The sequence below is a fragment of the Perissodus microlepis genome, chromosome 6 (assembly GCF_051167445.1).
Source record: "Perissodus microlepis isolate ML-2025 ecotype Zambia chromosome 6, ASM5116744v1, whole genome shotgun sequence".
Classification (NCBI taxonomy): Eukaryota; Metazoa; Chordata; class Actinopteri; order Cichliformes; family Cichlidae; genus Perissodus; species Perissodus microlepis.
Window position 1 is genome coordinate 41,729,940 of NC_140466.1, and position 25,803 is coordinate 41,755,742.

Sequence of the window (25,803 nt, forward strand, 5' to 3'; positions counted from 1 at the left end):
AAGCTGCAGCTGTTTTATTGATAAAGTTAAAGACAAAAAAACAAAAGGATTAATCACCCCTGTAACTGTGTCACTATATATCAGCATTAACAGGACCTCAGTTTGTATCTCAGACCTGCACAGCTTCCGTTTTAAACACTTGATGTACTCAGCTGCATAAAGAGCACGCTTGAGTTTCTCTAACACAATTAAATAAAACCTGATGAAGGTCAAAGGTCGTCACTTGTATGTTGAACTACAAACAGTTTTTTGCAGATAGTGTGTTATTTACCATAAAGTGATACAGAGTTATTCATACCAGAGTAACCAGAGAGGATGCCGATTCATGTAGCACAAGGAAATATTAGCACAGACGCAGGCTGCTGAAGCTGCTGCAGCTGCTGTGCCAGGGACTGTAAAGACAACGCAGTGCCAGTGGAATTTACGCAAATTTGCGCAGGGCTAGTAAATCTAGTAGTAGGGACTCGCGCCAGGGAAAAAAAAGGCTCAGTAATTCTAGTGTTAAGGTGTGAAACAGCTGTGTACTGCCTTTTGTTCCTGGAGAAGGTATTTAAGACCTACCATAGAACCAAGTCCGCCAGAGCTTATATTATATTTTTACATGCTGTAGAGCCATTTTTGGGAGCATTTCAAGTTGCTATACATCAATGCAACCATTATAGCCCAGATTTTAATAATATGTCTGCATTAAGTGCATAGTAATTACATAAATTGCAAAAAAGTGCAATAAACTCCCAAAAAATTGAAAATCGTTTTTGCTTTTTTAACATATATTTTTAGTTAGAGAAATTTAAGAGGCTTATCCCTCAAAACTGTAAATACAAAAAAGTTGCACAAAATAGTTTCCCACCACAGGAAATTTATTTTGAGTGTCTTCATAGTTTTATTTTTGAAATACACCAATTTTTATATACCGCAGGAAAAACGAAAATAAATATTATACTGCAAATTTGCAAAAAAGCAGCATATGCATCAAAATAAACTATTTCCAGCAGTGCAATATGAGTCCTAAGCATCCCAGAAACGACACAGAAAGTCATAAAGTCAAAGATAACTTTTAAAAACACCAGTATAGGCTCATGAGGCCCTGATGGTAAAAAAAAAAAAAAAAAAAAAAACGACATTTCCGCGAAAATGACGTCACTTCTTTTATTTTATCTATTTTATTTTCAAAAACAGCAACTTTTGTGGAGCTCACCTTCCACTACTTCATTGCACTGAGGAGAGACTGTAGCATTCGACTGTGGATCCTCTGAGTCTCCTTAATGTCTTCCAGGAGGGTTAGAACACGTACAAACATGCTGGTATTGGTGGCTTGTACAAGTTGTCTTGGAACTGGTTGTGAAACCACAGGTGAAGGAGTTGAGGGTGGTGGTAGCTGAACAAATGGATGAGTGACGTTCTGGTGGGGAGTTTCACTTGAATGTCTATTCTCCATTGCTGATGGTGATGAGGTCTCTGGCTGTTCCGCAGCGTTGTCCCAATCCTCATCCGAGCTTAACTGGATCACTGGCCTTAAAATGAATTTTAAAAAACCCCACAAACAATTTAGTTACTGGTTAGTCCTACAAACTAAAAACATTAATGTATAGTCCGGCATCAAAAGGAGTCTAAAACTGATTTTTAAAAGTCAAAAAGTTACAAAGTGCTATTTTAAGATCATATCTAAATCTGGTGAGCAGCAATGGTCTGCTAAAGATACTGTCAGCTTGTTTTTGTTTTTCTTATAATCACCACAATAAATTGTTGCTTTTAAGGCGTTTTTAAGAAACATAATTACCTCCTGTTCCGCTTCCCTTTTCCCAATCTGCTTCCAGAATCTGACTCAGTCTGCAGATCAGAGGTTGCTTCAGACCTCTGCAGTTTCACCCTGGCATTTTCATAGTTTTCTGTAAATTTTTGACATACATCAACAAAATGTTGTTAGTGAAATTACAGGGAAATTTTCCACCATCCAGAAAATCAACAACTGCAAATGGTAGCATGCTGGTGAGAAAGCAAAAAGAAGCCAACTAGTACAGCAGTGGCAATGCCACATATCCAGACTTCAGTGGCAAAAGCACCATTTTCTGTTTTAATTCATCAAGTAATACAAGATTCATTTGTTTAGATTTGAAACAAAGTAAATTCCAAGGCATGTTGAGTCCAATGGATAGCTGAAAAAGGCATTACAGTTTTCAAAGACCTGACACAGTGCTTTGACAACTTGGCAATCCTGTAAAATGTTTGCCACAATAAGAATTTTTCCCCCTACATTGAAACAGTTATCTCCCATGGAGCAAGAAACACATGTCTGTCCATCAGTGTATTTTCTGTACTGCTTAAAAGTTCCAAGATCACTTGTTATTGGTCCAGAGTTATGAGGCTGTTTAAGAGGAGAGGGAACAGACATCCTCTCTTTTCTTTTCTTCTGAATACTTTGCGTCTCATAGACGCGCTTGACAATTTGTTCCACAGGTTTATGAGGCCTCCGCACAATCTTTTTCAGTTTACCCAGGAAGGTTTCAAATGGGAAGCAGGAAATACTGTTGATGGGAGTTACACATGTCACACTGACCGTTTCACTTCCTAAACGTTCTCGTCTTCGTTCTCTTCTGCCTTCAACAACTTTCATCGTCGCTCAGTCCCGTCCCTCGGGACAGTCGCATACATCATGCCGCCTCTTCAGGTGCCAGCGGCGTCCACAACTAAAGCTCCATGCAAGATCCTACACTGAAAAGTGATCCGCCTCATTCTCAGGCATCAGCTTTTTAAGAAACCAACGTGGCTCAGTTCAAAATTTTGTCTTAAACAAAACTCATCATCTCGTCTGCGATATGATTTCATCACGGTTTTTTGCTGACATCTCATCTGTTCTGGAATTAAATTAATGCCTCTGTAGTAAATAAAATAAAATAATGTCTGGCTTCTAGCATCTGTTATTTAAGGAATGTATAAAAATAAGACATCTTCTGCTCAGTCTAAAAACCCAACTATGACAGAAATCTGTTTGTGTGGTACACCTCACCTTTTTGGGGGTTGGCTTTTTGTCTTTCACCTTGACATCGGCAAATGTTCAAAAACCTGCCCTAACAGCTAAAACTCTGCTGCTTTACAGTACCTAAAACAATACTAGGATAGATTTGAAAATATAAAGTGTATTATCCCCCAAAGAAAGGTCTAAAAGAATGTTTAAATATGAACTTCATAGTAAACAGGATCTGATGCACCAACTCTTTCTTCAAGAACTCAGCAAACTGGCCACACCGAGTGTGAACCGTGGGTTTACTTCTTGTCATGCTTCCCTTTTAGAGCTGAACCACGTGCACCCCCCCCTCCAGAATACTGTGTCTCTATGGGATGCACTTGGATGGAGGAGTAAGGTAAATAGCTGCCAAGGAGGACAGTAACAGAACACTGCTGTAATAACACGCAGACACTCATAAATGTGCTGTGCTGTTTTATGTACAGGAAAAACAAAGAGGTCCATCCACGTTCTCTACCAACGCTCCACCTCACACCATCGTCTCTTTTCTCTTCCCTAAAGAACACAGAGCCTTCTTGTCCTTTTTGGTTTTATGTGTCGTGGGTGAGGATGACGTCGATGACACGGACGTCGTGGACGACGACGGGGAGCGAGGCGAAGGAGACGCCGTGGTGGGGCTGTTGCACAGTGAGGCGGCGACCGACTGAGAGCCTGGCTGCGGGTAGTTCTCGTCTGCTTCCTCCATGTGGATGATGGCAGAAACGGAGGAAGGGCGGCGCTTGGAACGGACGCTGCCTGTAGGCGGGCTGGGGCTGGAGGGCTCGCTCAGAGGCCGGTGGACGGCAATGGCACTACGGAGGCAGTTGAGCCACTGCTGCTTGTGGAAGACGTCGTTGACCTGCAGAGTGTGTGACTGTGCCTGGCTCGGGTCTTGGGAACGTACCCGGAAAATGTTCTTGGCTGCAGAGAAAGCTGAGAGCGTCATTAGGAACGGGGGCAAAGTGCTGCTCAGGCTACTAGCGGACACTTTCTGGGACGAGCCTTACCTTTGTCTGCATTGCTGAAGGCTCGTCTGAAAGAGCTGCCCATTCTGACATCGCCATCTTGCAGGTCCTCCAGCACCAGATCCTGCACTGCGATTGGCTGCCGGTACACCTGGAAGCACTGGCGCTCGTTCCTGGTGACGGGGCGGGTCAGGATCAGCAGGTCGGTGAACAGGAACACGTGCAGCTTCTGAAAGAATTTCCAGGAAAAACAGAAACTTTCAAACCAGAGCATCATCTGAGCACATAGCCCGCCTCATGTGGGACGGCAGCCTCGTGTTAACATGCAAAGAGAAGCACCGAAGGACGACTTGGAAGTGTGCGCTGTGCTCACCGTGCCGCTCTTGTTGCGCAGCTCCCCGTGACACAGAAGACTCTTGCACCGTTCGATGCGAGCGTCCCTCTGCCTGTCGTCCAGATACTCCAGCTTGTCGATGTAGTACTGGCACTCGGACTCCCCCTTCTTCTTGTTGATGTCAGACAAAACTCCCTGGATGACAGTGATCTGAACACACAAGCAGCCTAATTATTACATGGGAGAGGCACTATGATGAATCAGTGTGTTGAACCAGTTTGTCTCCTGGACTTACAGCTTCCTGCAGGCTGGCAGCATCGGGGTGTTCTGCTGGAGTGTGTCTCAGGATTTCCTTGAGCAGTAGAGGGTACTTGACCAGGCGGGATCTGGGAATGTCCAGGAAGCTCCACAGGTCCAGTTTCCGACTAAAAGGTGACTCGAGGCACCGCTGCAGGAAGTCCTGCACACGTGGGTCTTGCTTCTTCTTATAGTCCAGCAGCGCCTTGGCTGCCAGCTGGTTACTGCAGTAGTCTTTGTAGGCATTGAGCCTGGGCAGCTGCAAAGGAAGGAGGGACTCTTTATCTAACTGCTAATTCAAAATACGGTTTTACTAGCGTAAAAGCTTTTGATGGCTCAAAAAGTCAAAGACACTTACCCAGCTAATAAGAATTTGCCCAATCTGGCCCACGGTCCGGTCTGGCCCCGTGGCTTTGGAGAGCTGCGCCAGAAGGTCCTCGTGCAGTGGGATGTAGGCATCCAAGTTGCCAAAAATGTGAGTAAGCTCCTCCTCGGACATGATGGACAGCTTCAGCATCGGGTCGTGGTACGCCTGTGGATGGAGCAAAGTGATCAGTAATATCTGGGCAGAGCTTTGGGAGCGGCTACTAAAAATATCTTGGTCAACAGCTTTAGGGGTACAAAAAAAAAAAAACAGAGGAACAATCCCTGTCTTTTTATAGCTCCTGGCTGCGCTGCATTCAAAGCCTGCCAGACTGATTTAATCTGTTTGCTTTATATGTACTCCCGCTGCCTCAGAGCTTTTAAAAGTACAAACCTTGCGTGCAAGCTGCAGGTCCTCAATCAGATGCTGTTCTCCACGAAACAGCTCAAATATGGCCTGAGGAATGGGAGGAGGCACAGACAGATGCTTTTTTAGTAAACATGTAAATCAGGTTGTCATTACATTGTAGCCTAAACCATAGTGAGCTTAGCCAAGATGGCTGAATGGCTTCTAGTCCAATTTAAACCATTTGACACAAAGACATGTGAACTAGTCTAGCAAGCATGTAGAATTCATCCCTGTCTGGACTCCTGGACTCACCTCTTGCCGCTTGATCTCTTTGGTGGAGAAAGTTCCTTTCTGGTGGATGTCTAATGTCTCGGACCATAAGGTGCTGTTCCTCCTTTTAGGTGGTGTGGAGGCCGCTGCCTTGCTGCAAGGCTTCTGGGGCACGCCCGGCAACTTGCCATCGCCCCGGAAAGAGGCCTTCAGAAAGAAAGAACACCACACGTCAGACATGTTGAAAGGGATGTCCCTGTCCCCCCAATGCGCTGTGTTTCCATTGGATGCCGTGAGCGCTTACCTTGATGGTTTGGAAGAAGCGCCGGACGACCCCATTCTTTACCGGAGAAATGGGGTTGGCTAGCGACGTCACCCTCCTGAGAGAACGGACGCGCTTGTTGCTGGGTTCCTGCAGAAGGAGGCAAAAACAGAAGGGCAGGTTAGTCATGCAGTTATTCTATCATAACTCGTGTCTGAAAACCCTGAAAGTCTGAAGTGCGACAGAGGCAGATCAAAACGAATCGATCAGTAACTGTGACACCTCAGCAAAGACTTCCTTGTGACAAAACACATCAAGTCAGGTCATAAATCCTGGTTATGAACTCTAGTCCCTCCTTTAAGACGAGCAGCTGGAGCCGAGGTCAAGCCGCAGGCAGACAGCCTGGCGGAGCGGCAGACAGAGATACTAAGGAGGAGGAAGCACTTCCAGCAGCTGTTGGCTCCATCATATGAAGAGTCCTGAGCCAGGCCAGCCCACTGAGCACAAAGACCCTCTCTCACTGCTGATCTGGAGGGGAAGGGGGTCTGGAGGAATGCCAGGAATGCACGAGACCGTGCTTCTCAGCTGTTCAGTGTCTCTAATCTGCTGCTATCTGCTCTGACAAGAGCGAAAACTCAAGTACAGAGTGGATCTGCTGCATCGCTCAAACTGGGATAAATGATTCCTGATTTACGGATGGAGCTGCGTGGCAGCGTGCCGCTGCTACGAGCAAGAAAAAGGAGCAGCAGTCAGGAATACAGCAAAGTGTTTACGCAGTGCAGCGCTGCATGGGGCACACCACACAATTTATGGCTGCGAGTTGAAACACGCCTTGCGTGAGAGAGTACTGCACCTGGGGCAGGTGACCCCCCCCAAACACACACAACTCCTCAAATAGTGGAAAAGCGTAGTGGCCATGAAGCGCTGTGGACGCGGATAATGAGAGGCCACTCGTCCTGCTCTTTGTATATCAGCAGTTAAACAGGGAATGCTGCTATTCCTGGCAGTCCTGTGGCATTAGAGCGAGTCAGGCTGGAAACCATTCAGATCTGGGCTCAGTCAGTCGAACCCTCCAGACATAATATACATGCAGCCTCCTTCAACTTTCAACCTCAAACTTTTCTCAGCTCCCTCCCTGTGCTTCCTCTTTGATGTAACCTCATATGTGCCAGATGTGTCCCTGTGATTACAGCTTAGAAAATGATGGAAAAAAGAACAGGCACAAATCAAAGGACGGAGGTACTTAGAAAGTCAGCACAGAGTGAAAATACAGGGTTCTACTGAAAGAAAGGACTCAATTTGTGAAGTGTTTGCAGACTTGTCTTTTGCAAAGAGATTTACTGTCAGTGAAGCCACACAGCCACAGGGAAATACACAGACAGCACCTGGGTTTCCTACGATATCTGCTGCTTTCATTTTAAAACGCATTACCCTTTGAATGCTTGGTTGTTTACTGAGACCCTACCCCCTGCTGTCTCACTGTTCCTGTACTCTTCTGTCTGCTCACTATGGACCTGATCTCCCCATTTCCCACTGAGACTGAGGGGTCTGCTGGGGTGCGTACGAGAGCAGGGGGAATACACAGCCGTGCGTGGGGGAGGTACACACACACACACACACACACACACACACACACACACACACACTGAATGCCTTCACCTCAATTTTCTCTTCTGCAAGTTCCTCTTGCACTTTCATCAGTTCCTTCTTCATGTTTTGAGTGTAACTCTTTGTATCTTCCATGTCTTTCTTTGCTTCCTGTATTTTCATTTTCTCTTCCTCCAACACTTTTTGAGCTTCCAACAATTCTTTCTTCATATTTTCAATCTCATTTTCTGCCTCGTGTTTACGTTTTTTCTCCTCTTCAAGTTGTTGCTTCACGTGCAGTAATTCCTTCCTTAGTGTTTCAGCTTCAGCCATTACATTTGCAGCTTCTTGTGTTGCCAACTGCATTTTCCTTCTTTCCTCTCCAAAAGCTTCCTGCACCTCCTGTAATTCCTGCATCACATTTCCTGCCTCCTTCTTTGCAGTTTGATATTTATTTTTGGCTTCTTGTGCTGTGCTTTTCTCTTCCTCCAATGCTTTTTGAGCTTCCAACAGTTCTTTCTTCATGTTTTCATTCTCGTTTTCTGCCTGTTGTTTTCTCATCTTCTCTCCTTTAAGTTTGAGACCCACATCCAGTAATTCCTGCAATACTACTTCAGTTTCAAACTTTGAATCTTTAGCTTCTCCTCTTGATTTTTCTGCCTCTTCTTTTAATTTGACATTTTCAGCCTGTATCATTTGAAATTTAAAATGAATCAGCTGTACTGAATTGTATGGTGAAGCACTCACCGATCCTCTTCTCGTTCTCCCTTCATTCATGTTGGCCTTTTAAACAAAGGAACCAATGTTTTGTAGAGGAGTGAAGTGAAGTTTTCGATGTTTCTTCGTCAACTGTCGTTTGTCCTGCACAGAGATGCTGCTGTAGATGTGTCTCTAGCTGTGTCTGGATACAATGAAACATGCTGTAACTAAGTGCTTGTGTTGCACAGTTCTACTAAACATTCCATTTCATGCATGCTCCGCCCACATGGTCAGGAATGTCAGGTGCTGCATCGCCAAATGCTGCTCCCGTTGCCTAGCAATAACAGCTGTTTACTTTTTGGGGTCTGGTTCATTGTTTAATAAAGAAAACATGTCCAAGTATTGGGTGCTGAGGCTCAGCGCATATTCTAGCCTGCTGTGTGGGTGGGCAGCTAGAAATCACTGGTGGGCAACATGAGTGAGGAGAAAACTGGAGCAGCCAAGCAGGGAGCTGCAGGTTGCTGGTTTGAGTCTCTGTTCAGATGCTGGTGTCTCCTCTCTCTGAGATGTCTGCAAACAGTCCCAGATAAAACAATAAGGATAATAAACAAGCACGTGACTAAAATAACAATTATGACTCTGATGTGTTTCACGTGTAGCAGGATGTCCTCTATACAGCAGTCGCTGCAAGCATCCACATCGGCACACTTACTGTTCTTTAAGCAGGTGTGCTGGGCTCCTCCTAAGGAAAGTTTGAAACTTCATTTCCTTCATGCTGGTGAACTTTTTACCAAATATTTTCATCAAAGCTTCTCTATCACTGACAGGGATTGTTTGGATCTTCACACTCATCTCCACCAACCCTAAAAAATGAGTCTCACTTTGCTCATATAATGCCAGGAGTGTCTCCATATTCCACAAAAGTCTATGCAAACACGTAACAGTATCCCATATTCATATAAATATTATTGATATTATAATAAAAGCTGTCACCAACACAATTGTCCCAAGTGCTTTTTTTAAACAGGATTTCAACTAGAGGATTTCCCTATAGCTTAATTTTTTTAATATTTTGTACACAATAACAGAATAATTTCAGAAAAACACAAAATGACTGGTGTCAATATTATTTGCCCCACAAAAAAGATTGAATATAAAAAATACTGCAAATATTGCACAGTTGAAAAAAAAAAGCACTACAGCTCAGTGGTTCCCGCCCTCCTTTGTCCTCCTGTTTCCCCTCCCTCTCCCCTCCAACGAGGAGTTTGATGGCGTGTGGGACAAAGGAGTTTTTAAGCCTGTTGGTTCTTGTCTTTGGGAGAAGCAACCTATCGCTGAACAGGCTCCTCTGATTATTTACCACCGTGTGCAGAGGATGCCCAGCATTGTCCATAATGTCCAGCAGTTTCTTTAATGTCCTTTTCTCTGCCACTGTCACCAAAGTGTCCAGCTTCATGCCGACCACAGAGCCAGCCTTCCTGATTCGTTTTTCCAGCCTGGATGAGTCCTTCTGTGCTGTGCTGCTCCTGAGGAAGTACAGTCTGCTTTGGCCTTTTTTATACAGGTGCTGCATGTTGCATGACCAAACAGACAGAGACAGTGGGATTACACAGGACAAAGCTGAAGACAACTGACTGCAATGGACTGCTGCAAGGGGGGGAGACGAGACTACAGTGGAAGGAGGGGGAGGAGACATGGAAGAACGCTGTTGTTTAGTGTGGGAGATCAAATTGGGCTAAGGAACCTGGGGAGGAAAACCGACTGCCTTTGAGTGGAGAATTGAAAAGTGTCTGAAACACTGCAAGGAGGAGAGGCACACAAAAATCACACACACAAACAGAAAATGCATTAATCCTACTAACACATATACACATAGTTATGGAGATTTTAACAATAACCTGCAACACACCCAGTGAGCTTGATTTGAAGTGGGTTTAATAAACACATTGCAATGTGGAGAGAGCATCCCAGTGAAACACCAGGACCATCTCTGAATTGTGGCCACCACCCTTACATCTTATGTACAGAGTTTGTCTGTGTCTATATGTCAGGTCTGGGCTGACACTCCACCTCTCTGGGAACTCCCAGGCCCTCCAAAGGCCTATCTCCCCTCACCACACTCCCTGCCGGTAACTGATGCCCTCAGGGGTCGGTGCGTAGGTGGTTCTTGGTGTCCGGAGCTGGGCGCTCATGTATGTACCAGCTCACTCCCGGTGACTACTTGGCGGGGCCTGGTGCCTGTTGCCCGGTCAGGCCTCTTCCGGGGCAAAGGGGGCCCTCGGGCCTCCGGCCTCTGGGCCTGCGGCTCGGTTCACTCTGGCACAGCTGGCTGCCGGCAGAGCCGGCGGGCACGCCACTGCAGCCCCCTCTGGCTTCTGCTCCGTGGCTACTGGGTGACCCCTCATCTGGGGCTCTCCTCAGCTCTTCCCAGGAGGGTGGCACGGATGCCCCTCCGGTGGTCCTCCTTGGGCTCTCGCACTCTGGGGCCTCTGGATGTCTGGAGCCTGGATCTCCTCCATGCCTGCTTCATGCCCTGGGGGACAGGGCTATGGCTCTCTACACCCTCTAGCAGATCATTACATGGGGAAACCTTTTGAATACAAGCGCGCTGATCCACACAGGTGTGCACACGGGTGTTCACTGCTCATAGACATAAACTACACCTTTATTGGTGCTATTTCCAAGCACATTGTGCGCTGTCGGTCCTGCTTGCTACACAACAACATTCAATATTTAGTATTTACTGCTGTTTACACTTAGCTAGATTAAGGTGATGGTCAGTGGCGGTCCTAGCCTGTTTGGCGCCCCGGGCGAACACTCTCTCTTGTGCCCCCCCCCCCCCCCCCCCACACACACACACATAAAACATATTAAGGATTGTACGTTAACATAAAACTGTTGTCGAAATTCACCAGAGAAACGCACACACACACACATGAAGAGAGAGAGAGTATGCATAGTATGCAACCAGCTACCAAACAGCCATCATAATTCGTCACACAATGAGAACAAATCAACAACTGACAATGACTAATTAATATTAAAATCTGTAACATAATGTATTGTTTGGAGTTTAGTCTGTTACTGTTGCTACTTTTACCATTTCTTCTTGGAGCAACTGTAACCCACATAATTTCCTTAGGGATTAATAAAGTATTCTGACTCTGATTGTTTCAGGATGACCTGCCATCATCCAATCACACATCTGCTTACCTGCATCTTTTGCTCGTTTCTCCTCCTCTTCTTTTCTCTTTTTTCTAAACTGAGCACCTGATGGCTTTGAACTTTTCTTGTCCATCTTCCATTGGTTTTAATTTTGCACTCCAGTATGAACACAAAGCCCCCAACCCGAGGATCACCACAACATAACCTAATAGACCTACACCTTAGTTCACAGATTCATTTTGTCTAAGGTGTATTTCTGGGATTTCACACAACCCAGGATTCAAACCATGAATACATAATTTACAACATACAATTATGAATGAAATGTGCTCTACTTGGAAGCAGCAGCTCCCCCCCTCCCCTTTCGACGGGTTGTGTGTGAGACTTTAAATCATCAAACTGTAAATTATACATTTTAAATTGTTATTGATCCTTTACTCCTGGTCCTAAAGTGTATATTTATTTTCTTACTCTTCTTATATTTATTGTTGGTTTACTTGCACTGCTGTAACTGGAGCCTCGTCGTCTCGTCTCTCTATATGCTGGACTGTATGTAGCGGAGATGACAATAAAGTTTACTTTGACTTCAGCAGCGAGCAGGCGCACCGAGGGCTCTCGCGGTCTCGCGCTCACTTTTCGCGTATAGAATTTCGAAAAAACATCGGTGCAAATTATAAGTCTGGTGTTTTCGTGTTTGTTGGTTTGTTTTATTTTTTATTTTTTATTTTATTTTATAGAAAACCGATCGGTGCTTGTACCATTCCCAATATGCGCTAGCTGACGTCGGGGCAGCATGAGTACAAGCAATTTTCTTTTTTTTTTTTTGCCGATGCCCATGATGCCACCCCGGGCAACCGCCCGTGTCGCCCGTATCAAAAACCGCTACTGGTGATGGTGTTGTGTTTAGTATGTTGCTCTCTTCTTTTTCTCTCAACAGGTGATCCAGGAGATTTTTTTTCTCTTCTTTCTCTTTTTAAGTGCCCTTTCTCACTGTCCCTCTTCCCTTCTGTTTTTCTTTTCCTTCATCTTTCTTTCTCCCTTTCCTATCCCTCAGTCATGTCTGTCCCGTCTGTAACAACTGAAAATAAAATAAAATAAATAATAACAACAAAGGTTGATCAAATGGACCAATACGGCAAGGCCGTGGTGATCCATTTGGCAAAGTAAATCCATTGGGTCTCCTTGTTGGTCTTCAGACAACAATTCTGACGGCTAAAGAACCAAATGGGACAGGCAAAAAAAAAAAGGAAAAAAAAAAGTGAAGTTGACTAAAAGATCTCAGAAAGCAACATCGTGGACATCTAAAGAAACAGCTAAGAAACACTGAACTCTATCAGTCTGGAAAGGGTTACAAAGGCATTTCAAGCGCTTTGGGAATCGAACCACGATGAGGGCCTTAATCCAGAAAATGTGGAAAACCTGAAGGCCTCACTTGTCTCATTTAATGTGCCCTGAAGCTCAAGTGCACCAGGACAATGATGCAAAACACAGCAGCAAGATCATCTCTGAATGGCTAAAAAAACAACATGGAGGTTTTGACCTGGTCAAAGTGCAGACTGCAATCAGATTGAGATGGTTTAGCATGACCTTAAAAACTCAGCCTATGCTGGAAAACCCTCCAAAGTGGCCGAATGAAAACAATTCTGCAAAGAAGAGAGGACCAAATTTCCTCCACAACGCTGTAAAACACTCATCACCAGTTATTGCAAATGCTCGATTGCAGTTCTTGCTAGATGACAAAACCACTTATTAGGTTTAGAAGGAAATGACTTTTTCTACATGAGGTAAAGTTGGAGAGCTGTTTCCCCAAACTAAATGAAATCATCATTTAAAAAACTACAATCTGTATTTACTCTGAACATCTGTGTTAACATTTGGAAACATGTAAGTGTAACAAACATGTTAAAACATAAGAAATCAGGAAGGGGCATGTATAGGAATTTCTTTTACTTATGTATTAATCACATTATTTTATTGTATGATGCCTTGGTGCCACTGGATTTGAACATGTCTCACACTCATACAGTAAGACAAATGGTGGGGGTGTAGTAAGGAAGTTGGGGGAAGCAGACAACTCCACAGGAAGAGTCTTTTGTGTCTTCGAGGACTCTGGGAGGTAGCAAGGGAGTGTGAACCTTAAGGTGTGAAACAGCTGTGTACTGCCTTTTGTTCCTGGAGAAGGTATTTAACTGAGAGCCATGCTAGGCTCAGGGAGACTCTGCTGACCGTCTGTCCCGCGGTCATGCAGGGACTTCATCAAGCTTGGTTGTCTGTTCTTTGTGTGTTTGATTAAAGAATGTTAGCTACCGCTCACTGCTCGTCTGCAGGCTTTATTTGAATGGAAAACTTCCACAACAGGCAAAAAAAAGCTTTTTGCTAAAAAAAAGATTTAGAGCAGAAGTTTTTTGCACTGCATTTTAAAATGAAAACATATTGCATTTACTTACAATTAAAGACACACAGAACAGGAAGTGTGTTACTGTTTTACATCCACAGACACACAAGAAAAGAAGCAGGCAACATGAGGTCAAGTTATGGCAATTTTATTTGTGTATGTCAGTACATGTATTTAGATTAGAGTTTTAAAAAACAAACAAACGTCCCAAGAAGAAGGATGGGGTGAAAGAAAGGTGGAGAGAGGAGGAAGAAACTATTGATGTCCTCAAACTCGATGCTGCTGGGTCAGTTCTTTCTCAGCAGTCTGCTCCAGAATCCCCTCCTGTCCTCGGCTTGCTTTTCTTTTGCCTTCAGCTCTTTTAAGGTTTTGTTGAGCTGCTCCTCGGCATCTTTAAATGTTTCTTTCAGCTGCTGTTTGGCCAGTTTCCCTTTGTGTTTGAGGAGCTCTTTAGCTTCCTTTTTGTGCTTTCGTATTTCTTTAAGTTCATCTTTGCAGCCTTTCTTGCTCACCGTCATTTCTTTCTTCAATACCTTCACCTCAATTTTCTCTTCTGCAAGTTCCTCTTGCACTTTCATCAGTTCCTTCTTCATGTTTTGAGTGTAACTCTTTGTATCTTCCATTTCTTTCTTTGCTTCCTGTATTTTCATTTTCTCTTCCTCCAACACTTTTTGAGCTTCCAACAATTCTTTCTTCATATTTTCAATCTCATTTTCTGCCTCGTGTTTACGTTTTTTCTCCTCTTCAAGTTGTTGCTTCACGTGCAGTAATTCCTTCCTTAGTGTTTCAGCTTCAGCCATTACATTTGCAGCTTCTTGTGTTGCCAACTGCATTTTCCTTTTTTCCTCTCCAAAAGCTTCCTGCACCTCCTGTAATTCCTGCATCACATTTCCTGCCTCCTTCTTTGCAGTTTGATATTTATTTATAAGACACTTCAACACATCAACTTCAAGAATGAACAGTTCCACCTTTTGACAGGGGTGGGCAACTCCAGGCCTCGAGGGCCGGTGTCCTGCAGGTTTTAGATGTGTCCTTGAGCCAACACAGCTGATTCAAATGGCTAATTTACCTCCTCAACATTTCCTGAACTCCAGAGACTTTGTAACGAACTAATCATGTGATTCAATTCAATTCAATTTTAGTTATATAGCGCCAAATCACAACAAAAGTTGCCTCAAGGCGCTTCATAGATACAGAGAACAACCCAACAATCATATGACCCCCTATGAGCAAGCACTTTTCTTTTAAAAAAATTTTTATTTATTTTTAATTTTCACTTGCTAGATACGGGACAGATGAATGAGGAAAAGAAAAGGGAGAAAGGAAGAGGGGGAAAAAACAGCGGATAAGAGGGACGGGGATAAAGGGCAAAAAAACAAAAACCAACTAAATAAGCAGACAAAAAAATACATCTATCAATCACCTGGATCACCTGTTGAGAAAGAAAAAAGAAAACAAGCAGAAGAAAACGAGAGCAATAGAATAAACAACATCACGATGATCTATGGGAATATAACAGTAAATACTAAATATTAAACATTATTGTGCAGCACGTAAGATCGACAGCGCACAGTGTGCTTTGAGGTAGGAGCCAAAAAGGGTGTAGTTTGTGTGTGTGAGCACCCGCGTGTACACCTGTGAGCATGGACGCGCTTGTTTTTAAAAGGTTCCTTCGTGTAATGATCTGCTAGAGGGTGTGGGGGGGCCACAGCCCCGTCCTCCAGGGCATGAAGCAGGTATGGAGGAGATCAAAACTCCAGACATCCAGAGGCCCCCAGAACACAAGAGACCAAGGAAGACCAACAGAGGGGCAGCCGCGCCACTATCCCAGAAAGAGCTGAGGAGAGTCCCAGATGAGGGGTCACTCAGCAGCCACGGAGCAGAGGCCAGGGGGGGTTGCAGTGACATGCCCGTGAGCTCCGCCGGCAGCCAGCTGCGCCAGAGTGACCGAGCCCCAGGCCGAGAGGCCGAGGGCACCCCACCCCCGAAGTGGCCCGAGCGAGCCCCAGGCTCCAGGCCCCGATAAGCAGCCACCAAGGAGTGAGACGGTGTGTACCCGGACGCCCATCCCCGGACACAAAGAACCACCAACGCACCGATGTTCCCACTGGCAGGGGAAGTGGTGGGGGGAGACAGGCCTCCATACCTTGGAGGGCCTGAGATGTCCCCAGAGAGGTGGCGTCTGATACCCAACCTGACATATAGACACAGACATACAGGCACACACAGATACAAACATCCATTCCCACCCTCATGCTCTCATATGCAATTACTCAACACTCACCCAACGTGGAGACAGACATAAAGAGACACTGTACACACAATCACACTCCCCAAGCGTACTCTAAGCCCCAGGTCTAGGTACCCTTGCCCCCGGAGGGGGAAACTGCACCCAGACCCAGGTGGTGTTACCCTTTTCCCTGGGGTGGGGAGAGGCAGACCGCCCCGACTCGACAGCAGCAGGGAGGCCCCACATTCCAGACCCCAGTCGGACGGCCAACTTCTCCTCCTAGCCCCCCCACTCCAACAGATCGCAGAGAACGGGGGTGTGAGAAGACTCCAAACCTCCCTCGGCCCGCTCATATGTAGTGTTGATGCATGTGTGTTCTAAGGTGCATTTAAAACCCAGGAGGACATGGAGCTACCTGCCAGAGAGCAGCAGGTAAGCGCATAGCCCCTCCTGATAGCTCTCAATGTCTACGTGTATTTAAAATTGAGAGGTGGGCAACGACGCCAGGGGTGAGGTGTACACCCTGATGGTCTTTTGGAGTCCGTGTAGCGTGCCCACCCCCAAGATCCTATATGTATGTGTTATGAGAGTGTGAGTAATGTGAATGTCTAAGTTGTGGGATAAAAATTGAGGAACAGGCAGCCAGAAGGGGACAGAGGGGGGGATGCCTCCCCTGCACCCTGGTGACACATCTTTACCCCAAGGCCCTGCATGTGTGGGTGGTTGTGGTGGAGCGGGAAGAGGGAGGCAGCTGGAGATGGGGAGGGAAGGAAGGGAGGGGCAAGTGACCCCTCCCTGGGGCCAGCTCCCCCACTGACTCGTGCTGTGCGTATGTGTCGAAATAAAGGATGTTGTTTGTGGATGAGTGTGGAAGCAGGTGATAGAAGTAGTGAAAGAAAATAAAAAGAAAGAAACCAAGGACAAGGGTGAGCAGCATAAAAACAAGAGGGGGAAAGAAAAAACAAGGAGAAAAAAACCCGGAAACATTCCAATTAAATCACTGACGGAGAGTGATGGTGCTCATTCTGCTATGAAATCACACTTAAGATGCGATTTGATACTGGCAAGTTAAACAGATGTTAATGCAAGTTAGTGTGAGTGGATAGGGAAAGGGTGTAGCTGATTCTTATCTGGTGTGAGGTTAATACAGCCACGGAGTGATGTCGGGGTCGCGGTGGAGCTGTCCGTCCACGTACAGCCGGTCCACAGCGATGACAGCGCGGGAGCCCTTCTGGATGAAGCCGCGTCGGATTGGGAAGAGGACCCTGCGTCGTTCCAGGATCTCTTTGGGGAACTGGTCGTTCACGCTGGAGTCCGTTCCTTTTAATTCCCTGCCGCGGCTTTTCACATGTTCCTTTTGTTTGAAGTGGCCGAATTTGGCCACGATAGGATGTGGTCTCCCGGCCGCTGCCCGCATGGGGCCGAGGCGATGTACCCTATCGAAGACGATGTTCTTCACCGTGTCCTCTGGCAGCTTCAGATGGGTTTTGATGAAGCTTTTCACCGTGGTCTCCGCGTCTTCTCCAGCGGCTTCTGGAATACCAGAAAATACCAGATTATCTCACATACCACGAGCTTGTAGATCAATAACTGTCTCTTTTATTTTTTTATTTTCTCTATTTAGCTGGGTGACATTTTCTGTAAGACATTTCACCGACTCCCTTAGCGTGGCATCTTCAGCAGCGAGCGTTTCCACCTCCTGCTGGTGAAGAATCGCCACCAAGGACAGCCTTGCATCGAAACTGGACAATCGTTGGTCGATTGACTCCAGTATGTCGACAATATCTTTGCCGGCTGGCGATGTTGTGCTGGGGGAATCTGCCGGGCGAAGTCTTTTCGACGACGGCGTCTCAGATTTGGCCGGGGAAGCTGCACTCTGGGCCTTCTTCATCACGAGATCCTGGAAGCACTGATCAATGTAATCTTGGAGAGTCTCTAAACTCTCCCCGTTGTTCTCCAGGGTGTTGGAGATGATTTAGACAAATGTTGTTAGTTATAAGACAATTGATAAGTGTATTTGGTAATACGGAAGCTTAAAGGAATTTGTTCAATTCTAAGCTACCATTTGCTTTAATTTTCCGCCACAATCTCTGGCGTCTGACGTCAGCTACAACATGAGTCGCTTACCTTGTCCGTCACTTCCCTCTACTACCTGCCGTCACTTACCTCTACTAAAGCAAGCACTTTGGAGACAGTGGGAAGGAAAAACTCCCTTTTAACAGGAAGAAACCTCCGGCAGAACCAGGCTCAGGGAGGGGCGGAGCCATCTGCTGTGATTGGTTGGGTGAGAGAAGGAAGACAGGATAAAGACATGCTGTGGAAGAGAGACAGAGGTTAATAACAGATATGATTCAATGCAGAGAGGTCTATTAATACATAGTGAGTGAGAAAGGTGACTGGAAAGGAAAAACTCAATGCATCATGGGAATCCCCGGCAGCCTACGTCTATTGCAGCATAACTAAGGGAGGATTCAGGGTCACCTGGTCCAGCCCTAACTATATGCTTTAGCACAAAGGAAAGTTTGAAGCCTAATCTTGAAAGTAGAGATAGTTTCTGTCTCCTGAATCCAAACTGGAAGCTGGTTCCACAGAAGAGGGGCCTGAAAACTGAAGGCTCTGCCTCCCATTCTACTTTTAAATACTCTAGGAACAACAAGAAGGCCTGCAGAGCGAGAGCGAAGTGCTCTAATAGGGTGATATGGTACTACAAGGTCATTAAGATAAGATGGGGCCTGATTATTTAAGACCTTGTATGTGAGGAGCAGGATTTTGAATTCTGGATTTAACAGGAAGCCAATGAAGGGAAGCCAAAACAGGAGAAATCTGCTCTCTCTTTCTAGTCCCTGTCAGTACTCTTGCTGCAGCATTTTGGATTAGCTGAAGGCTTTTCAGGGAGTTTTTTGGACATCCTGATAATAATGAATTACAGTAGTCCAGCCTGGAAGTAATAAATGCATGAACTAGTTTTTCAGCGTCACTCTGAGACAGGATATTTCTAATTTTAGAGATGTTGCACAAATGGAAGAAAGCAGTCTTACATATTTGTTTAATATGTGCGTTGAAGGACATGTCCTGGTCAACAATGACTCCAAGGTTCCTCACAGTGTTACTGGAGGCCAAGGTAATGCCATCCAGAGTAAGAATCTGCTTAGATACCATATTTCTAAGATTTTCAGGGCCGAGTACAATAACCTCAGTTTGATCTGAATTAAGAAGCAGAAAGTTAGCGGCCATCCAGGTCTTTATGTCTTTAAGACATTCCTGCAGTTTAACTCATTGCTGTGTGTTATCTGGCTTCATAGATAGATAAAGATTCAGGTGTGTTGACCAAGGGTGATATCTAAAACTTGCAGGACACCAGCCCTCGAGGCCTGGAGATGCCCACTTCTGCTCTATGATAATCAGTGTTATTCACTTTACCTGTCAGTGTTAAATGGTTGCCTAAATGCTGTCTATCAACAGTTTATCCCAAGTGGTCTTATCTTTCAGAAATTTGAGATGGCTCTGAGTAATCAGCTTTTACCCAAAAGTCGCATGGAAGCTTTCCAAAGCTCACAGCATGAACTATCTCAGCTAATGCAGCTACACACTGAACTCTCCTTGATTGCTCCAACTAAAAAACTGACATCTCTCTTTGACTCTTCTAGACAGTGAGACCAAGTTTTGAAGGAGAGCTGAAAAACACACAAAAAGGAATAAAAAAAATAAAAGAACACAAACGTTGTTATTGTATTTGTTCTTTTAATCATTGGAAGCCAGAATCCTAAACAAACCAGTTTGTTTGCAAACATAAACTCATCATTTCGCTTTCTGTTCATTTCTGGCTCTAGAAAGAAATGAAAAAAAAAACCAAAAAAAACCACGGCAGCAGTTGAAAGCCAGTGCACGGTTCCCTGTTGTAAGGTGCTGCCTGACTGGACAGTCAATTAGGTAAGAGAAGTGCTATTGGTTAGAAGGAAGACAAAATATCATGTTAAGCCAATCAGAGGCAGAGTAGGGCGGGACCCAGACCTCATCTGCGGTTTGTCGGCCCTGCCTGTACAGGTGTGTGTGCAGGTGTCAGAGGCTGATAAGAAATCCCTTTTGTCTTTACAGGCTCAATTGGATGATTTATACAAGAAAAAGGCTCATGGAGCTTACATTAGAGCTCGTGCAAAATGGATAGAAGAAGGTGAAAAAAGTACTTCATATTTCTACAATCTGGAGAAACGGAGGCAAGAGAAGAAATCTATTAATACATTAATTGTAAATGGGGGTAAATAGAGATTTAGATCTACTGGATTATAATCACTTAATTGAAGATGATGGTGTGATTCTTTTTTTAGACTTTTATAAAGCATTTGATACGGTCGAACATCCTTTCATTTTAGAAGCTTTACAGTATTTTGGTTTTGGTAAAAAAATTCATAGATTTAATTTCTTTATTATACTCTAACATCAATAGTTCTATTTCTTTACCTTTTGGAACGTCTAAACGATTTAATGTCAGTCGAGGAATCCGTCAGGGGTGTCCAGCTTCTCCGTTACTTTTCATTATTGTAACGGAACTTTTAGCTATTTTTATGAAACACAATCCAAACATTCAACCACTGAATTTGATGGGAGCCCCGTTGATCATAATTCAATTAGCAGATGATACTACACTGTTTTTAAAGAACGTGTCACAGGTTCCTCTCGCACTAAATGAAATTTCACTATTTTCAAAGGCTTCTGGTTTGTACCTGAATATTAGAAAATGCGAATTATTAACTATTCATGATTGTAAACCCAGTATCTCTCTTAACATAGCTATTAAAACTGAAATTAAATATTTGGGTATTATAATCTCAAAGAATACAAATAATAGAGAAAATCTAAATTTTGAGCATATTACCCAGAAATCTAAAAAGATTTTAATCACCTGGTTACAAAGACACCTCTCCATCTTTGGACGCGTCTTGCTTACTAAAACAGAAGGTATCTCTCGACTGATTTATCCATCACAATGCTTATATGTTTCCAATAGACTAATCAATAATATAAATCAAATTAACTTTAATTACATTTGGAGAAACAAGCAACATTATATTAGGAAGAATGATGTAGTGAAGTCATTTGAAGAAGGAGGTTTGAATGCGATTGATTTTGAAGCAGTGGATGGTTCCATCAAACTCAAATGGTTGCAGTCTTTCATAAATAACTCAAACAGCATTTGGTTTTATTTCCCCAAAGTAATCTTTGAGAAGCTTGGTGGCATTGAATTTCTCTTAAAGTGTGACTTTGAAATTTCCAAATTACCAATTAAATTATCCAATTTTCATAAACAGGTTCTCCAGTACTGGAAAATGATTTACAAGCATAATTTTTCTCCACATACAAACTCGATTTGGAACAACAGATGTGTATTGATAGAAAGAAAATCCATCTTTTATAAGGATTGGATGGATCATGGAATTTGGACGGTTTTACACCTTTTAGACAATGATGGCAATTTATTATCGTATAATAAATTCATAGATAATTATGGCTTATCATGTACTCAAAGTAAATTCATTAAAGTTGTGAAAGCCATTCCCCCTGCAATGATTCAGATGGCTAAAGCCAGTTTAACCTATTCTTCCTCTATAATTCGTGAATTTAAAGGAAAGGCATGCAATAATAATTTTTTAAGGACAATTCTAACCAAACAACTTTTTCCTTCTCAATTAAAAAGAAAATATTTGTTTAAAGATTATAACTCGAGGTTTTTGACTGAGTATCTTTCTTTTCCAATTCCACCTAAAGCAAAAGAAAATCACTTTAAAATCTTAAATGCCATATAGCCATCCAATGACTATCTTCACAAGAAATTCAGTATAGATACGAACGCATGCACTTTTTGCAATACTGATATTGAGACTACAGAGTACCTTTTTTATTCATGTGAAAGTTCCAGATCTTTTGGGGATGATTTTCAGTACTGGTTAACCTCTAAAAATATTGACTGCCCTTCTCTAACCTTTCAAGTAATTAGATTTGGCCTACAAACAGAAAATAAGAAAATAGAATTTGGGATTAACAACTTCTACGGGCAAACTGCCTGAGAAAATGGCTCGTTTTTCTCATTTTCAGTCAGGCGTTTTCAGGCGGTTACTAGCTGTCAAAGGTGGGGTCCTTACGGTCCTTCCTTCCTTGAGCCGCTCCATCAGCCGCCTGACAGAAAACGACAACCGGAGGTAAAAAATCCAGATTAGCCCGAAATCCTCCAAAAACCGAGCGGGTCTTTCGAGTTATGATGGGCGGAAGGACGAGTGCCATAGCGGCGGGTGTATGCGGGGCTCTGTTTGTCGGTTACTGTATTTATTTCGACAGGAAACGACGGAATGACCCGAACTTCAAGAACAGGCTACGAGAACGTGAGTGTTGACCTCCTCGCTGCTCTTTTTCTCACCTTCACCGGGTTCGCCGGTTCGGAACACCAGGCGGTTTCGTTCGGTCCAGTTAGCTTGTCCAGAGGCTGTGGAGGAGCGCTACAATCAATTCAGTAAATTAAACAAAGCATAGCTGGGACTTCATTCATGTTCTCACATCGTTAAGTTAATGGGTTTGTAGCTGACAAGCCACGATGTGACAGTAATCACATTCTTTGCACCCTCCCTGGATCCTGAGCTCTTCCATCCTCTAAAAGGATCTGTAGAAATAACTGGTGACATGATTTGTAAAGGGGAGCATACGATTAATGGCTGTGCTTCAAAACAAACCATTATTTTGGTGTTACCTAACCCTATTTCGGGGCACAAAATAAAAGGCTTTTATATGGCTGTACACACATAAATATACTGAATGTGCCAGTCTAAAGTGTGCTACCTCAAACTTGAGCCGCTGGGCAGCTTATGGAGGCTGGATTCAGAGAACCTCTGACACAGTTGTCTCCAAGGCCACATTACCAGGTAGTATTTATATACTTCCAGGTGCTCATCCAGATTTGTCCTGCCAGCAAAACTGCAAACACTGTGAGAGAAAGGCTTTACTATCCTGTGATGTGACCTGCAGCACACACTCATTCACAAAGCTTTTTCCATTTCAAGTAATTACACAACATATTTAGCATGATGTCTTGTTAGCTGGGCTTCCAGCCTGCTGGAGATTATCGTGTTATTCAAGGCAGATTGGGCCCTGTTCCAGTTTGTTAATCCAAACATGAGGAAACTCCAGGTTTTCACGTACATGGTAACAGACTCTGTGAACAAAACCACAGCTCTGAGTTTCTTTCCGACTCCTCTGCTGCTCCTGGACCAGCTGACACTGATGCGTTTGCTCGTTCATAGTTTCTTACAAACAACGACCCAGCTTGTATGTTTGCCATTTTGTGTTCTCACACGAGCGCTTTTGTAATCCTTCAGTCGTCAATTTACAATAAGTAAGAAGAGAGACGGCAGTTACACCACAGATTGGTAACATGCGCAGGAAAAGATCTGTATTGTGTATTTGTAGCTTTGTAACTCTGACTCTATCCACAGTAATGCTGCCTGACTTGTGTGAGCATCATATTCTGTCTATGGTAACGACACAGTGGACCAAGCTGATTAAAATAACTCTGTCCTGCGTGATTTTTGAGATAAATATGACGCGTGCTGGCACACATTCATATTCCTCAGTCCTCTGGGTTATAATCAAGGCTTGACTGTTTATTTACCCGTTGCCGTGGTGCACTCAGGTGTTCTGGGGGACACTAAAAGCTTGAAATTGGAGTTTGTTAAATTTGCTTCAGGGAATACGGCCGAAGCAGCAAACTGTGTATAAACAGAAATAAACGCATTCCAGTTTTTGTATTGCAGGCAGTTTGTAATTGTTACCAGTCACCTGAACGTGGTCAGCTGGACGTTATCGACAAGGTGACAAATAATCACTGGCCTACAAAAATCAGGCCTAAATTTCCAGTAAATAGTTCATTTGAGGGAGCAGAAGCTAAACTTGGAGATAGTTTAGCTTTAAGCCCATTTCTGTGTCTGTCTTATACTCGTAACTTTATAAGTGAGTGTAGCAGCTACTATCTAAGACTACTTTCTTGTTAAAACCAAGATGGACATGTTGTGAGGGCTGGAGCAACATGAGCAGTTTGTCCTGTTCTTGTCACAGGGAGAAGAAAGCAGAAGGCTGCCAAAGAGAGGGCAGGCCTGGCAAAGGTGAGCAGCCTCTACACGCCTGCACCCCACGACTTTACATTTGCACACGCGTGCACGGAGCTGTACGTGTTTCTGTATTAAAGCTGACACCCACCACATTAAAGGACAACTTCAAACCAAAGAACTGATACTGACTGTGCTGTACAACTGCAAGCTACTTCACACAAATGTGACAGAAATCAGCTGTGACTGCTTACTGTGACTGTTGTGCAGCTTCCAGATCTGAAGGATGCTGAAGCCGTGCAGAAGTTCTTCCTGGAGGAAATCCAGTTGGGAGAGGAGCTGCTGGCTCAGGGTAATTTACTCTTTATTGAAACTCGTACCACCGAACTGGTCAAACGGTTTACTGCAGTACAGCCAGTGGTGACCTTGCTGCGGCGCTAAAATGGCTCCTTCCCTGCTGTTGGGACACCCAGTATGGGTACAGACGCCTGCATGTGGAGCTTATAAGCTTTTGTTTCCTTTTGCTTTGACTACAGGAGACTACGAGAAAGGTGTGGATCACCTGACCAACGCCATCGCTGTGTGTGGTCAGCCTCAGCAGCTACTACAGGTGCTGCAGCAGACTCTGCCTCCACCCGTCTTCCAGATGCTGCTCACCAAGCTGCCCAGTATCAGCCAGGTTTGTGAATTGCTCTAGGATCAGTTATTATGACAGCATGCAGGACATGGAGTCAAGCAGTTTTAACTCTCGAGTCTTTGAATCATTTCTAAAGTGTTCATCAGTCGTGCACACGTCAAACCATAAAGCCGAGGACTTTTGTTTCCTGTCTTGCAGCGTATCGTGAGCGCACAGAGTCTGAGTGAGGATGATATAGAATGAGAGAGCCCAGAAGAAGCCACACCTGCTCCCCATTTGTTCATCACGACCTGCCCACACCTCGGCCTCCTGTCACTTTGACCCCATCCAGCCTCCCTAAAGGGGTTCAGTTTCTCTTCCTTTGTCCATTAAAAGGCTTTCTTTTTGAACTTGTATTACCCGTTTTGGGGTATTAGGATATCTAAATCACGAGGCCACAAAAAAATGTAGAGAAATGCAATCAGGCCTGTCCCCGCTCCCAAATCCTCATGTATGTAATAACCAACTGGGCTTGATTCAAAGATGAATTGGCTCCTTCCTCCAAGGTGGTGCAACACACATCTGACAGGATTATGTACAAGGTTTACGCTGCCTGATGTGGTTGTACCTGCCGTCTCCATGACAACGTCAGTAGTATAAACCAGAATGTGCTCGGATGAGTATTTATTGTTTTGTTACGTCTCGTCTGTCTTTCCATTCTAGACTTGGAAACGCTTTTTAGAGTGACGATATGTTTTGTTCTGTTTGAAGAGGACGGCCCTCTTTAGCAAGAATAAACAATCTGAACAAACCGCAGCTGTGTTGAGTGTTCAGTCCTGGTCACCCTGGCACAGCGCCTCAGAACTGCAACAGTTTGATGTCTTTATTAAACCGAGCAGCTGAACCTCTGTGCCAAAGCCCCCTGAGTCCTGGAGGTGCAGCTACTCTGGGAAATGTTCTAATGGTCCTCATCTACAGGCTGGTGATGTACAGGGAGGAGAGCAGGAGGCTGCTATGAACTGCGACACGTTAGCAACAGTGACACGAGAGAACGATGCTGCACAGCAACCAACACACTGGTGGTGAGAAATGTTTCTGCTGTCTTTTGGAGAGAGGACACCACCGGGCTCTGTGACAGAGGTCAAAGGTCACGACAGCATCTAAACTTCACTGACTCCAT

The 25,803-nt window shown here is 44.4% G+C and overlaps 3 protein-coding genes across 4 annotated transcripts; 1 reads left to right on the plus strand and 2 right to left on the minus strand.

The window, feature by feature from the left end:
* Positions 1-922: 922 nt before the first annotated feature.
* Positions 923-10,244, minus strand: LOC146386285 (neuroepithelial cell-transforming gene 1 protein-like). Of its 2 annotated transcripts, XM_084932376.1 has the most exons (11): positions 8,843-10,244; positions 7,504-8,700; positions 5,887-5,994; positions 5,625-5,789; positions 5,358-5,420; positions 4,959-5,132; positions 4,599-4,859; positions 4,343-4,513; positions 4,012-4,198; positions 1,781-1,889; positions 923-1,514 (listed from the first exon to the last, which is right to left on the minus strand). In XM_084932376.1, exons 2-11 carry the CDS (start codon positions 8,206-8,208, stop codon positions 1,205-1,207), a joined length of 2,253 nt encoding a protein of 750 aa, XP_084788502.1. In that variant the 5' UTR covers positions 8,209-8,700; positions 8,843-10,244; the 3' UTR covers positions 923-1,204. The 2 variants fall into 2 exon arrangements, with proteins under 2 accessions (XP_084788502.1, XP_084788501.1); XM_084932375.1 differs by lacking the exons at positions 923-1,514; positions 1,781-1,889 and adding an exon at positions 3,293-3,925.
* Positions 10,245-13,822: 3,578 nt separating this feature from the next.
* Positions 13,823-17,811, minus strand: LOC146386286 (uncharacterized). The gene is made up of 2 exons (XM_084930108.1): positions 17,568-17,811; positions 13,823-17,480 (listed from the first exon to the last, which is right to left on the minus strand). The coding sequence occupies exons 1-2, from the start codon at positions 17,809-17,811 to the stop codon at positions 17,062-17,064; spliced, it is 663 nt and encodes a 220-aa protein (XP_084786234.1). The 3' UTR covers positions 13,823-17,061.
* A 4,233-nt stretch (positions 17,812-22,044) lies between these two features.
* On the plus strand, positions 22,045-25,435 carry tomm20b (translocase of outer mitochondrial membrane 20b). The gene is made up of 5 exons (XM_084932379.1): positions 22,045-22,294; positions 24,018-24,064; positions 24,278-24,359; positions 24,544-24,686; positions 24,843-25,435. Exons 1-5 carry the CDS (start codon positions 22,171-22,173, stop codon positions 24,885-24,887), a joined length of 441 nt encoding a protein of 146 aa, XP_084788505.1. The 5' UTR covers positions 22,045-22,170; the 3' UTR covers positions 24,888-25,435.
* Positions 25,436-25,803: the final 368 nt, after the last annotated feature.